At 46.3% G+C, this 16,069-nt stretch overlaps 1 protein-coding gene across 5 annotated transcripts in view; it reads right to left on the bottom strand.

Annotated features, from left to right (window-relative positions):
* Positions 1–16,069, bottom strand: part of RUNX1 (RUNX family transcription factor 1) — a 284,318-nt gene that overhangs the window by 116,106 nt on the left and 152,143 nt on the right. For all 5 annotated transcript variants that reach the window (XM_053310339.1, XM_053310342.1, XM_053310338.1 and 2 more), the window contains 2 exons: positions 14,865–15,121; positions 3,816–3,972 (listed from right to left, as the gene is read on the bottom strand). In XM_053310339.1, the coding sequence (XP_053166314.1) occupies positions 3,816–3,972; positions 14,865–15,121 (414 nt within the window). The remainder of the gene's footprint in view (positions 1–3,815; positions 3,973–14,864; positions 15,122–16,069) is intronic.

The raw sequence follows: 16,069 nt of genomic DNA on the forward strand, positions 1-16,069 counted from the left end.
CAAGATAATCTTCAATGCACTATTTCTTACACAAGAACATGCTCAGGGAAAGCTGAAAATCTTTTATTTTTAGAAGAAATTCTGAATAAGATACTTCCCACTAACTGGCATACAGAGGGGCTCTAACCCCAGGACCTTGGGGACCCGGTCCAGTCCTCCAAATTCTGGGGGGGGGCTCCAAATGGCCAGGGGGTCTCTGGAGGCTACCCTGCATCCACCCCACTAAACCTCTGTGGTTTTTTTATTATTACTGTGGCCGAGCGGTGGCTGTGGGAAGGGGGGAGCAAAGCTGTCCTACTTCCCTCTCCCCTCCTCCCCTGGCAGTGGCAGGGGCTGGAGCAATGCTGGGCCCGTCCATTCAGGCCAGTGTCTTTTTCCCAGGTGATAAAGAGTAGAATAAAAAATATAAAATAATAAAATAGCAAAGAATAATCCAGAAAGAGAGGCCTCTACAGGGAAAAAAGACAAGGAACTGGAGGAGCTGAGAGGAATCAAATTATCCGTCCATCTTTTTCCCACTGTGAGGCGCACCTGCACAGTTGAGATTGTTGCAAGCCCGTGCTTGCACCAGACTTGCGGCGATCTCTGAACTGTGCAGGCATGCTTCACAGCTGGAAAAAGATGCTGGCCTGAATAGACGGGCCCAGCATTGCTCTGGCCCCCACCACTACCAGAGGAGGGGGGAGAAGGACTGCTCCACTCCCCCCCCCCGGCAGCCACAATTCAACCGCGGTAATAATAATAATAAAAAATGGAGGTTTGACGGGGCATATGCAGGGTGGCCTTCAGAGCCCCCTGGCCATTTGGAGGCCCCCCAGGAGCCAAATTACCTAGGTGCGCCCCTGCCTGCACATACCACATGTTGCATGGATAGTCTTGCCACTTAAAGATGCAGTGGGCTTGGGTTGAGTCTGGGCCGCCTCGCCAATGTCCTGCCATGACTGCCAGGGGCAGGTGGTGGTGTCCACACCACCAGTCAGCACCGGATGGCCAAGCGCATGACTCCGAGGGCAGCTGAGGCCAGTCTGCAGTCTGCTTGCAGCCTGCCCGCCTGTGGACCCCCCATCTTGAATGGCTGGGGTAGGCTGAATGGGCCTGCCTGCAGCCAGTCCACGGCCCCTTGCTTCCACAGCAGCTAAGGTGCTGGGCCTGGCTGGGCCTGGAGCAGGGGAGCCACTCAGTGCACAGTGCGACTTCCAAGTGTTGTGAGCATGTGACATCATGTTTTCACAAGGAAGAGAGTTGGTCTCAAGGAAGAGAGCTGGTCTTGTGGTAGCAAGCATGATTTGCCCCCTTGCTAAGCAGGGTCTGTCCTGGTTGCATATGAAAGAGAGACTAGAAGTGTGAGCACTGGAAGATATTCCCCTCAGGGGATGGAGCGGAGCCGCTCTGGGAAGAACGGAAAGTTCCCAGTTCCCTCTCTGGCATCTCCAAGATAGCGCTGAGAGAGACTCCTGCCTGCAACCTTGGAGAAGCTGCTGCCAGTCTGTGTAGACCGGGGTGGGGAACCTTGGCCCTCCAGCTGTTTTTGAACTATGGGAGTTGTAGTTCAACAACAACTGGAGGGCCAAGGTTCCCCATCCCTGGTGTAGACAATACTGAGCGAGATGGGCCTGTGGCCTGACTCAGTATATGGCAGCTTCCTATGTTCCTATGTTGCTCGTGAGTCACACTGTGCAGGCCACAGTATTGCATGATTGACCTTCCAGTGCAGGCCGGTGGCACAGCCACCTCAACCCCCATCGGGACATTTGCCCCCTCCCCCCATGTGGAGGACTAGACTTCTACCTGGAAGTCCAGTCCAAGAGGCGCCTTTGCAAAAAAAAAAAAAAAAAAAGGAACTACAGTACGAAGGTAGTTTGGAAAAACATTTGGAAAAACATCCCTTTAAAAAGCGGGGTGGGAGGTAGGGAGGCGATATAACTTCCAAGTAAACATATTAAGACAAGGCTGCCAACTTGGCCCTAAAATATAGAGAATGACAAACTGCACACAACACTAAACTTGTCTTTCGTTCTAACATGCATAGTTTGTCTCTAGTCAATAGCAGTCACAGGGGCAAATTGAGATCACTACATGAAAGGAGGAAGGCTTTAATACTTTGTCCCCACCATGGTCCCAATCTGGACACACACACCTGACAGCAGCTATATTTGCCCAAGGAGGAAAGCTTCTATTATTCCAAAAAGAGTTTCAATCCTGCTGCAGGTAGCAGTGGTTGGGGAGCAGGGGGAGATACAGTTCAAGGCTGCAACAATGGGGATAGGATTAATTCCCTCCGGCCTATCAGATCAGGCCCACTGCAGTTGTGATTGACTAAAGAAAATTTAAGCATGTCAAGGCCAGTGAAGTCTATAATATCTTGTACAGTTTGGCTCTTAGATCACTATTAGGAGCAGCCCAGCTGAAATTACAGTAGCAAAAATCAATAGAAATTTTTCAGATACACTTCTGTCTTAAACAGGAGAACTGATTAAGGGCAACCTAACAAAATACACTCTCTGTATAGAATTACCAATGCAAAGATCATAAGTCATTGCAAAATAGTTTGTTATTTTAGCAGTCAACTACCTCTAACCTGCAGTGTTTTGTTCTAGTTACTCAAATTCATTAATTTCATTTCTTACAGCTCACAAATAGAAAGCCAATATGTCTACAATACAGAGATACAGTTAAATACTTTTAACTGCATTACCCTAAATGCAAATAGTTTTACTTGCAAAAGTGAATTAGCCTTACTGTTGCGGATCAAATTCTGAAAACCTACAAATAAGTACTTTCTGCATGAGTAGCCAAAGTCATTTAAACTTGTTACATGAATAGGAATGGAATGTAAAATGATTTCAAATTAGTTTGTATTACAGGAAGCAATACAATTAAGAATTATTTCCTATAATAGTAAAAATATGCCATATTCTACCAAATTCACTGTGAAATAATTTTTAAAATCTTTCAACTGATAACATAATGTCAGATGACAGAGTATTTGCCCATTATAACAGGGCATATTATTCTCTGTTTATATGAGTGTGGCCTACAGGCATGGTACTATTTATATATTTTAGCATAGATAGATAGATAGATAGATAGATAGATAGATAGATAGATCGCACATCACAGAAATATACATTTTTAGTCACTAAACATTCAAGTCCATGGGACCACATGCGCATGAATACTCCAAAGTGTACTCAGGCTCTCCCATTCATCTTATAAAATCTTAACCATTAGAACAAGCACCTCTAAAATTTACATCACCATTTAAAGTTGTCAGAACCAATCACCCAAATCTGGCAGAATTTTCTCTCAAGCAGACTGCTGCAGTGGGCACACTGCCTTTCCCATTGACTCCGTTCCTTGCAGTGCTGCCTTCTCCACTGAAGTCAATGTGAATATCCACTCAAGGGATTTCTGCATGCATATCCAAGCACCTAACAGACCTCCATCCATGCCCACACTATTGGCCATATATAGTGCAGGCACAAATCAAGGCACCCTTGCTCCAGAGATGGATCTGTACTATTTGATGGCAGTGCAAAATTTAGCTAGTAAGCTTCGTTCCACAAATGTATTATTTAAAATGAGGTAATAGTCTACACTTTGCAATCATTTACCACAATGTGCCACTAGTGTGGACTTTGGTTAGCCTCATAAATGCTGAAATCCTCAAGCCTGCTTACTTTGATACAATTGTACTGAAGTTACAAGGATTATTTCAAAAGAAAGTGATCCAAGAACTGCAACTACAGTTTCCACAAGCAAAGCTTTCCGATATGTCATGTTTTCATTTAAGTGCAATCAAAATATATACATACCTCTTCCACTTCTGCCCACAAATCTCAGGTCATTGAATCGTGCTACTTGGTTTTTCATGGCAGCAGTAGCATTTCTGAGTTCTGCAGAATAGTTTTCATCATTTCCAGCCATTACTGTGACCAGAGTTCCATCAGGGACATCTCCCAAGGCCACTACCTAAAATATTAAATAGAAAACTCTTTAGTCTCTTACATGTAATTTGAAAAAGCAACAAAACAAATTAAGTGGGATAATCACCACAAATGAATCAGGAGAAAGAAAAGCAAGTGAAGTAATATAAATATAGTGATTTTTTTTTTAAAGGATGAAATCACACAGACTAACTTAGCACAGTAGAGCAGAGAAATATGACTTCCATCCCAAATGTATTTGCTTGGAAATAGGTATAATTGACTTCAATAGAACTGGAATAAGCATTGGCATGAAGTGGCATCTTTGGTGATGCAGTGAGTAAAAGCTGAATCCAGTCGCATGGAAATAAGTCCCACTGTGCTCAGTGTGGCTTACTCCCAGGTTAGTATGCATAAGATTGCAGCCTAAATCTAGGACATCACATTGCACTGCACACGTGCCAGCAACAGCCTCCAGGCACAGGGTAGTGGTTGTATGCAAAGCTGTTGCACTGTACAGAAATGGCTGGAAAAGGGCAATGGGACCAGGATAGGGAAAGGATCGAAGAGATTAGTCATACAGCATCCTCAAGGCATTCTGGCCACTACAGATTAATGCACATCAGCATAATCTTAGTGTGATCTATCAGAGAGAGCACCCTGAGTGAAGATTTAAATTTAGTTTAGGCCTTCACCACCTAGAGATGTACATATCCGGTGGTATAAAAATATGATAAATAAATAAATAAATGCAAGGGAGGGGAAGCATGAGTACATGTCCTGTTGCTAGTGTGTTAAGTTCAAAAGGCAACAACTACCTATTTCCCCCTTGGTAAGATGACTGAGCTTCTGATGGAGGACAAGCTTACAGGTTTCCCTCTGAGGAAGACACACAACTCCCTACTTCAGATGCTACACAGGAAGTACAAGCAGAGGACACACCTCCCTCCCCACATACTGCCCTCCCTGCATTCGGTATCATCATCTGAAGCTGCTTTGCATGTCTTTCAGTCTCAATTCCCGCAGCTGCAAAATGAGAACAGAAGGGACAAGTCTCACAAGCACAATACTGACTGTAAAGTCCTTGGCCAATCAGAAGTGCTGCATGAGTGACAAGCAGCAAACCAGAGTATGTGCCTGACTGAGTGTACAAAGCTGACATAATGAGACTGCATTGGGTGGGCAGCACAACTTGCCTTGCTTGTTCATATGAGATACTGCTGTTGCTATATTTGCTAACTGCTAACTTGGCAAAGAAGCACCTTTTAATGTGGTGATTCTCTTTATTGAGCAGGGGGAGAGTAACTGGTCCAATCCACCTCCAGCACAGTACCTCCAGTCACTGTCTATCTTGTGTTTCTTTTTAGGTTGTGAGCCCTTTGGCAACAGGGATCCATCTTATTTATTTATTATTTCTCTGTGTAAACTGCTCTGAGCCATTTTTGGAAGGGTAGTATAGAAAATGAATTAATAATAATAATAATAATAATAATAATAATAATAATAATTTCACCTATCAGTTAAACAAGTTTTACAGAAGTAGAATTCTACTGCTTTGACTTGGATTTCCCTCTACATATGATAGTTAGTATTTTACTCTATCTTTCATTACAAAGAGTCCCATCCCGGTACCGATGTAATAATTACTATCCAATTGTGTCCGTGTGTGCACGCATAAGCGAAAATACTGGCTGACCTCCTGACTAATGAAGCACCAGTGCTTCTGAAGTTCAACTCAGCTCCTCTGCTGACATTAGTGGTGAGTAGGGACGTGCACAGAATCGGGTCGGAGGCCCGTTATGGGCCTCTGAACTAGTTCTAATGACTGGCGGTTCTGCAGATCCCTCTGCTTTCCCCCTGCTGGCGCTCCATTGCACACCAGTCCGGCAGGGCAGCAGCATACCTCCCTGCTGCCCCGTCCGCTCCTCGGACCAGGAGTTAGCGGAAGTACCTGGCATGTGTGCACACATGGTGCACACATCGCACGCATGTCCAACCTGTGTGTGAGCGCAACGTGCATGCACACATGCCTGACATGTGCATGTGCGCTGGTTACTTCTGCATACTTCCAGTCCGAGGAGTGGACAGGGCAGCAGGGAGGTACACTGCTGCCCCGCCGGACCGGGTTGCAATGGAGCCCCAGTGGGGGGGAAGCGGAGGGAGGGGGAAGTTCACCCTCCCCTCCCCTTAAAATCAACCCCCACCACCTTCAAACTTCCCCAGCCCGGTTCTGTGCACATCCCTAGTAGTGAAGGCAAACTTCAACCATTTCCCCTTCTCCAAGAAGAGGACAAAAATATGCATACATACCCTCGGGGACATATATTCTGGTGACACAGAGGGCTTCCAGGGGAAGTGGCAGTCACTGAAATTACACACACACACACACACACACACACACACAGAGCACTGGTGCAGCATTAGTCTAGAACTCGTCAGAAGCTACACCAGTGCTCTTTCCCCAGTGCTTCACTAGTCAGGATGTCAGTCACCATTTGTAATTTCCTCCCCCCCACCACCCCCGCTACCTGTCCTTAGCAGTGCTTGACTTTTTTTTGGTCTCATCTTCTTACCATTTTGTACTTTAATTTCATTTAGTTATGTTGTCTTCTCCAGTGTGTTCCACCACCACATTGCTATTTCTAATCAACTCTAAAAGGGTTTTGCCTACCCCTCTTTATATGCCTTCCAACTCACCAACACAAGACATGGAAGTCCACCTGAGATCAGTAGCCGTTACTTCTACATAACTTGCTTAGAATCAGAGTGTTTAGAAGCCCTCTAACTGCTGGAGGATCAAAATCTCCTTATACGTATACTGGCCCTCTCGTTTGGCCCACAAGTTCCAAGTAATCTGCAACGTCTAAAAAAAAATTCTTTTCACTTCTGCTGAAAGCTCATTGTGTGTTGAAATTTCCGCTTCGCATTTCCCTCTACCCAGCCCTCCTCAGCAGCTCATCCTGTCATCTTTTGTCCTCCTCTGTACAAAGTCAATAAAATGTCACAGTCAACTCACTTTTTCAAATTTGAAAAAAATTGTTTGTGCCAAAGTTAAATCACATTTTAATGGAAGAAGCAGAACCAGAAAGAGCCGTTGCTGGCACGTGTGCAGTGCAATGCGATGTCCTAGATTTAGGCTGCAAGTTTGCATACTTTTGTGCGGCCCTCTCCCACCTTCTCTCTCCCCTTTCTGGTCCTATGTTTCTTAATCTCTTCAGCCCTAGAGGGTCCTATATTTCTTTGGTCACATAGGGGAGAGCATCCTGTGTTAATTACCATACATCTTCATGCTGTCCCGCCCCGTATGCTTCCCTGGGCAAGTGTGCCAGCAGCTGCTAGCCTTTTCTTCTGAAGCTTCTAGGAATCTCTAGCAGGAGGGCCAGGACAGCTGACCAGATATGGTCTGGCATTAATTGGGCCCTCTGGGAATCAGTGTTTTAAGAAATTAGCCTAAGACTGCAGCCTTATACACACTTGAAGGTTAATATCATTGAAATCAACTGGGCTTACCACTGGCTAAACATAATTAGGACTGTGCTCTAAGGCTGCAATCCTAAACACAGTTACTGGGGAGTAAGCCTCACTGAACACAGGAGGCTTACTTCTGAGTAAATATTATGAAGGTCTGTCCCAAGTCTAGCCCTATTTACTGAGGAGGAAACCACATTCCTTTTAACAACACTTCCTCCCAAAACAAGCATACATACGACTGGACCCTTATTTGCTGATTATTTTTTCTGTGAAAAGTATTGTGGGATATTTTGGCATTACAGCAGTATTGTTCTACATGCAATATTTTGCTTTTCCAATTGCAAATCAAAATTGTATGAAGTCAATGAACAATACTATGAGAAAACAAGGAACATTTTAAAGAAATCACATTTGAAACTATGCATGTATCTCCATACATACATGTTAGTAGTCAAAAAAGTCTCAAATACAAGAGGAATATTTTTAGGCTTAAAAAAAAATCCCACAGAAGAATTTTCTTTTCAACTCTCAGTTTTTACAACATGATGCAAGAAACTTTAGCGAAATACTAAAGGGGGAGGGGAATCTCTGGGCCCAAGAGAAAGCAACTGGTAAGTAAAGTTGTAAAAGAGGCACAGAAACACAAACATTTACATTATAAAACAGACTAAACAGATAAGTAAGAACTTGCTGACTGGAGATAGCTAGTATTTTGCTTGACTGTTCAGCTTATAAAAATATCTCTTACGCAAGTTCAGTGGCATATCAACAATCCTAAACTGCAGCACAATGAAATCTTACAGTTTTTCCTTAATTAAAAAAAAACTTTAGTTCAGGCTGAGAAAATTATTGCACTAAATTGCATTATATTACAATTAATGAAATGGTAACAATAATGAGAGATCATTTTCTCACTTTTCATTTAATTCTTACATCTTTATTTTGAAGAGAAAAATTCTGCATTTCCAAAAGTGACTTTTGCAAAATAAGATGACATTCTGTCCCTAAAAATTATATTTACAACATGATCTGCATATGAATTAAATCTGAATAGTCACAGTTAACGTTATTTAATCCCACTAAAGTGCAGTACTCTGAATATATTTTTAAAAACCAGACTGATAATGAATAATTCTGCATTGTAAAGATGTATGGAAGGAGTATCATGCTAGTAAGCTGCTGTTATAACTAGTAAAGTGACTACAGGCTAGCACAAGATTATGGGCAGATCAAACCAGTTAAACTGTTATACAGAGACCGAAGTGCAATTCTACACATTTTTACTCATAAGAAAATCCCACAGAGTTCACTGGGACTTACGCCCTACCACAACTTTAGTTGCATATAAGACACATTGAAACCAATGAGAGATACTTTTGAGTAATTATGTCAAACTACACTGTAATCCTAACCACATTTACTTGAAAAGGAATCAATACCATAACTTTCAATGAAATTTATAACTTAAGTGCATTTAAGCTTAGGTGGGAATCGGCATCAGTGATTTTAGCAAATCTGGACTTTGAGATGGAAGTAGATAGTTTATATTAGATGCTCTAGAAATATATATATAGAATGCCAGAAGGTGTATCAATAAACAGAATTTAAGAGCAGAACTAACTGCATCCTTGACTTTACTAAAACTCTTCTACAAAATGTGAATTTCTTGATCTGCAGCATTAGAATATTGAAAAGAAAGCTGCAGAAAACAGGTAGTTGATATAATACTTACTTGCCACTATTTTATTCTTAACGTTTATTTAAACAATACCAACAGAGAGAGAGAGAAAGATGTGGAAAGTATTTGGTTATGCCTACAATAAAGAATTCATGTAAGCAAAGAAAACAAAATAAATGCAGTTAGAGCTTCCTCTCCAGTACCTCATTCGATTTGGGTTTTTGGGGGCAGGAGTGAGGGAATAAAAACAAGAAAACACAAGTGACTTGTCGGTAGGGTGTGGTACCTACTAACCCGCAAGTTTCAAGCCTTGTTGTTCACAGAACATTCTGTCGGCATCTCCTTCCCACCCCATCCCAGGTTGGAACGAAGCAGGTCCCTTGGCTGTTTTGACCATTTAAAAACTCTTGATTTCATTGTTGCAAAGGGTGATAGATATTTAGAATCTAAATCAAGGGCCAGTTATTTGGAAGGGAAGGGGAAGACACGGGGATGCAAATATTTTCTGCATAAAACAGACACCCTTCCTTTACAGGTCTGATGGGTTGCTGCTGCTTTCTTTCTGCTATCTGACCGATGAGGGCTTTTTGTTTGGTTTGGTTTTGAAGAAATCAATGCATTTTCTAACAACCTTGTTCTTTCTCAAAAGCAAGCAACAGGCCAGGTGGGGTCGAAACCAGATGGGCTTCTCACTCAGCGCTGGGGGTTGGTTAAAAGGCATAAAAGAAAGTGGAGGAACGGAGCAAGAAGACACCGAATCGCTGTGAACAGTTGCTTTCATACTCGGCTGCTTCTTAGAGATCCCGACAGGTAATTGAGTTTAATTTCGCCGCTGCGGAATAGCTCTGCTCAGAGTCGGAGGAAGAGCAGCTAAGCAGCGCCGTCACGTAGCCGCTGCTGTCAGCCCTCAGGGAAGGAAGGAGAGTGGGGCCGAGGCAGCCGCCAACAGAGGCCGGCTACGATCCCCTTACAGGAGGCCTGATCTGCGGGACGTTGGGACTCGGCCTCCTCCTAATGCGAGAGCTTCCCTGCTCATTAGCAGCAGCGGCCGGCCACGTCCACTCGCTTACGTGCCTAAAGGGGAAAGAGTGACTCGAAGGGCCGCGGGGCGAGCGGCCCACCCCACTCACTGCCGGCTGCCCCTCCTCCTCCTCTTCTCCGTTTATTATCCGCACGGCCACCGATCCCCCTGGCTTGAAAGCAAGCCCTATTAAGATCCGCAAGGGAAAGAATGGGCGCTGGCTTCTCCAGGAAGTGCCGTTGGCTACGGCAGCAGAGCTTGCACTGCACGCACCCCGCGGCACTCCGGAGCAGCCCCGCTGCTGAAGTGGCCCCGGGACTGTCCCTGGAGGGCTGCGGCTTGGAGCCCTGCAAGGGGCCGGCGTCCGAGCCAGCGGGGAGCAAGCGATTTGCAACCGGGGCGTGCACTCTCGTGCGAGCCAGGCAGCTGCCTTCCCCCAAATCTCGTGGCCACCAGTTCAACCGGCCAGGCCAGGTTTTGTACGCGAATGGAATCGCGTTTCCCAAGAGGTGGAGTCCCCCGAGTTCAGACGGAGGATGCCTCCAAAACACGCCCGAAGGGCCCGTGGCGGGCAGGATGTCCTGCAGGCTGACACTCCTCCACGCCTTTCGATTGGGAAAGCGAGCTCCGCTCCCATCCATTTGAATAGAGTTTACTCCAAACCAAGTCAGGGTCTCAGCCGTGCGCAGCCTGATCCGTGTGCGCGCCTCCTCACTGGGAAATAAGGCCCCGATTGGGGGGGGGGGGATTATTCACAAGCGGGTGTGTGGCGGCTACGGGGGCTGCAGTCTTGGGATGAGACCACCAAGCGCCTCTCTTCTTCCAGATCGCCTATTGAGAGGAGCTGCCTGCTTGCCTGTGTAGGAGCACCACATGTAGCCAGCCCGCTTGGAAGCAAGAGTTCAAGAAGCGTGACAGTCCCCCCCCCCAGTAAGTGCTGTACTTGCAGCGCAGAGCCTTACGTCTGTTTGTTGGGAAGTAAGTGCCAGTGGGCAGCATCCGGACTAGTTTAGTCACGACTGAGCACCACTGAAATCAGTGTGGCGAGTCAGTCCGGGCCCGCTTAGGTCTCATTCATTTCAATGGGGCTCCGCCATCGTGACTAGTGGTCTGGCCTACTGAGTGAGTTCCATGGGACTCGCTTCCCAGTGGGCAGTATAGGATTGCAGCCTACCTAGAAGGGCGGCTCTGCAAAGCGTGTCAGTGCTCCTAGTCTTTAAAGTGAAGCCAGAGAAAAGGAGCGCCAGCGCGCGCGAAAAGGCCGAGGAGAAGTAAATGGGAAAGGCTTGGCTTTTAGAGATGCTCGTCGCCTCTAAGGAACGGAAACCGCACTTTTAAGGGCAAAGGACCCGCGGTCCTCCTTGGCTCCAAGCTGGTTGGGACAAGCCCTAAAGCAGAAGAAGACTGTAAACCCCTTCTTTGCATTCGCGATACAATCCGATTCTATTTCGTCCTGATGGATAGTTGATCAGATTAACTGGTGCAGGCGACGGCGATAGGATGAGGTGGGTGGGTGGTGGTAAGGTAACCCTACGTGGGGAGAGCTGATGCCTACATTGGAAAGAGTCCCTCAAGCCTGCTGGGACATCAGTCTAATGGCTCAGAAAGAAGTACGGATCCCTGTAAGTTGCCACTTACTCCCGACCCAAGACAAGTCAGTTGTGTTTAGGATCCGGATGGAAGAGAACTATCCAGGAAGAAAACTATCACCTCGAAAGAGCAACAGGTTGGTTTCTCCAAAGACACCGACCTTCTGTAAAACTCCAGCGTTGATTCTAGAGCAATCCAACAGGCTTCCGTGAAACTTTTTTCGAAGTAAGTGTTCTACTGGATTTTGGCCAAGCAGCTGGGACTACAAACCATTTCAGCGCGCCCTGCTTGGATTTAACGAAGTTGGCTGGCGACTGCTTAAGTTTTGGCCCAGCACTCTTCCTTAGACTAGCGTCCCAAGGAGACTTTACGACCCAGGAAACCTACTTAGGGTCGAATGAAGCCAGTTTATGAAGTGGAAGAGACCTCCTCTTTCAAGATCCTGTCTGAGGATCGGTCCTCCAGCGGTTCGGAAAGCGGGCCTTATCACCTGCAGCCCCTACAGAGAGGCTCGATGTTTAAAATCTGCAGATGGGCAGTTATAGATAGCTGCACTTAAACTGGGTCTGAAGTGTCAACTGCGGTGCCCTCCACAAGCACGCCCAGGGGAGCTCAGCCGCCTTCCGTTACCAAGAAGCGTTTGCAGGTGCCTCCTCTCGTGAAGCAGGCAGGCCCTCAGATGCTGGACCCTAGGATAGGCTGGGCTTTCATGTCCAAAGGATGTTGTAGTAAGTCCCTGAGCCCATTCAAATCAATTGCATAAGAACTGAGTGCCTGGAGTGGAGGCAGGCGGCGGTATCCTTCCCTAGGCATGTGTGGGTCTTTTTTTCGCCCTGAAATCGGACACATCCATCCCGTCCCGAACCTTACCCCGCCCTCCCACCTTTCCTCACAGCGCAAAACAAATCCCACACCTCTCTCACCAAATCTGTCCCTCTACTCCTTCTATAGCACAAGCCTACCCATGCTTTTTCAGAAATAAGCCCCATTGAGATCGGTGAGGCTTACTCCTTAAGTTGAAGCTTTATTCTGTCGTTTGTGAAGGAACTGCCCGAGGGAGAGTCTTTCTAGGGCAAAGCTTTTCCTCGGCAAACTTTCCTTCTGCAGGCTGAGCAGGAGGAGGAGGAAGGGACTGCAATACTGAAATCAGAGGGCCTGTTGTGTTCGCAGCCTGCTGTGTTTGGACAAGGCCATGAAAATGAGTGAGGAAGCCCAAAGCACTCAGGTGGGGCAAACACTGGAAGAGAAAGAGGCCGAGGCCGGCAATCCTGTGGCGCTGTGTATGATACTGACACGTTTCATGAGACCTTCCTAAGAGCCATTTCCTTGGAAATAAGTAAGGATCCGCTCCTAAGTGCGCTTGGACGTTCCACCGAAATCAGGGGGACAAAAGAGCTTTCATAATTCCAGGCGAGCGTGCCTATGGGCTGCATGAAAAAAATTTCCATGCCCAAATTTCACAGACCTACTCTACCCACAATCCAGTAATATGGAAATAGGATCCCAACCTTTTGGAACCAGGGGGGAGAAATCGAACTAAATGTGGGGCGGGGGTTCTGCTTAATTGGCTTGGGAATTGGGGTTTTAATTCCGTAATGGATTTTGACACCACCAGCAAGAGCAGGAGCAAATAAAAAACATATCCTGACCAAAACAAAACAGGTTCATCTTCCAGTGAAATAGTTTGCCTCCAAGATATTTACTTACCTGTATCACTCCTTGTCCTCCACGCACCTCTGGTGTGATGTCCTTTGATCCTTTTCGCTGCACTCTTGTGCTGATTGATGTCCCTAAAGGCATTTACTCGGAAGGAAGCCCCCCTGCACTTCCAAACATGTATCCTTAAAACAGCAAGATTAAGGCTCACAGGTCGGTATGATGAGCAGAATGAAGATAGAACTTCTGGGTGATCTTAGGTAGCATTTTTCTTGAAGGGAACCTCTTTTAGGACAAGGGTGCGCAGAAGATGGGCACTGGCTATGAGTGGACCATCTAATGCCTGCTGGTTGTTGGGAATTTTGTATACAATACTGCGACCAAGTGCATGGATCTGATCCTGCAAGGTGGTAGTTCTTCTTATGGACCTAAGCAAGAGTGCAGATTCTGGATCGCTTAACACTGATTAGTTATGGCTTAACTATGATCAGAGTCTGTGCTTTAAAAATTTAGGGCAATTGGTGGGCCAGTGAAAAAGCAGCAGAGGAAGCAAAACTGAACACAGTCCACCTCTGGATTAAGAAATGAATTATAGGAGTAAGTATATTCAAGGCACAGTAAGTGATGGTGGTGACACTAGTGAACTAACAATGCAAGGCTATGCGTATTTACTCAAAAGTAAGTCCCACTGTTCATTAAGACTCAAGTAAGGAGCATAGGCTTGCGCACTGGCAGCAGTATTGGAGAGGGGAATCTCATTAAATTCAGTAGCACTTACTTCTGAGTAAACATGCTTAGGGTCATGCTCCATGGCTCCTATACACACTGGAGAGTCTCATTCATTTCAGTAGTCTTGCTACTGGAGTCGGCAGCCTGGCTGTAATTTATGCATACTAAATTGAGAGCAACCCATTCCGAGAAAACATGCATAGGATACATTACATCTAGGGCCACAAAGAAAGCAACCTGCCCCATGGCTCCACAAGGCTGAGGGGCCCCAAGGTGTCAATTCATGTACAGAACTGGAGTGGGGTGCAAGAGGAGGGCCCGAATGCCATGTTTTGCCCAGGCCTGGGTTAACTCTCTGCGGCCCTCGAACACCTTTTCTGCATTACAAAATTCCCTCTCAGTTCATCCTAGGGATTCAATCCTCACGGCCTTCAAGGCGAAGCAAAATTCCCTATTGATCTGAAGGCTGGCAGCTTGCACTTTGAGGCTGTGATTAGCACACTTGCTTGAGACCGAGTCACTGAACTCGGTGAGACTTACTTCCGAGTAAACATGCAGAGGAACGGGCTGCAGTCCCCAAATTACACTAGTTACACCTGGAATCCCTGAATCTTCGCACCACTCAAATATCTTTGCGATGGGGTCCGACCAGTGATAAGAGATGGTAGACTGACAGAAGTCACAGTAAAATCCTGCGTTTTGGATATTCTTCCACTCACCCACCCAAGCTTAATTCGGTTTAGTGATCCTCTCTCCGCATACACACCCCACCCTTTCTTCCCCAGCCTCTTACCTTGAAGGCGATCGGCAAAGTTTTGTTGCATCTCCAGTGGGTGGGCAGGACAGAGCAGAGGAAGTTGGGGCTGTCGGTGCGGACCAGTTCGCCTGGGTGATCGGCTAAGACATCCACCATGCTGCGGTCTGCGCTTCTCAGCTTCCCCACCAGGGCGCCGCTGCTGTTCTCTTGGCCGACCAGCGGCAGCGTGTCGCTCATCTTGCCCGGACTCAGAGTGGTGGAGGGCGGCGTGAAGCGGCGGCTGGTGCTGGTATCTACGGGGATACGCATCACAACAAGCCTTTTGAGTGAAAAAGCTCCGCAGAGGGCTTCGGACAAAGCGAAACGAGCGCAACTCTTCAGCCGGCGGCTTTCGAGAGACCAACATAAAATGAAAGAGGCTTAGGGCCTCGGAGCGGAAGGAGCAAGCGAAGTGAAGCCAGTCCCGAAGTGAATTCGGATCAACAGTTGGACAGAGCAGGGGAACTCTTTGCTTCCTGGTCCTGCCACAGTTAATCCAAGCATCCAGTTTCAGGCTGTCCTGGAAATGTGTGTGTGTCTGCGTCTGTCTGTCCGTCTCTCTCTCTCTCTTTTTAAACCCGCTATAGATTTGGTCAATATTTTCCTTTGAGAATTACCAGTGTTAAAATCAAAGGCCCTTCCGAAATCCCACACAGTGAGAAAAGTTTTGAGCAAAGGAAATGTAAGACATCCGTTCGAAACCACACACACGCATAGACAAAGGAGGGGGAGGATCTAGGCTTTTCAGTAGTTAATTTCCTATCATTTAAGACCGCTCTCCCCCCCTCCCCACCCTTAAAGTCACTTTAGAATCCGTATTAAACACATCAGTCTCTTCTTGTGGAGAAAAATCAGTTTAAAACAAACCGGGGGAACAAGCTTCAGAGAAGGTGACCTGAGGTTTTCAAAGGTCAACTGGCTATCACAACACTATATACGGTACTTCATCAAATATTTACAGCCGACTCTATAGAGAGTTTAAACACAACAGAAATCCATTAATGTTCTTCTGCAGTCTCTTTTTCTCCCCCACCCTGCCCAAAGCAGCCTTGAAACCCAGCCTCAGGAGTCTGGCTTGAGTCGCTCTACATGGGTAGTGTCGCCGTCCCGGTTCTGCAGCGGCTTAGCCAAATTATCTAGCGCACAAAGTCTTAGGAGGTCCTGAGCCAATAATTCTGAAGGGGGAGGGCGTCCGTATAAGA

The sequence above is a fragment of the Hemicordylus capensis genome, chromosome 3 (genome assembly GCF_027244095.1).
Source record: "Hemicordylus capensis ecotype Gifberg chromosome 3, rHemCap1.1.pri, whole genome shotgun sequence".
In the NCBI taxonomy this organism is placed as follows: domain Eukaryota; kingdom Metazoa; phylum Chordata; class Lepidosauria; order Squamata; family Cordylidae; genus Hemicordylus; species Hemicordylus capensis.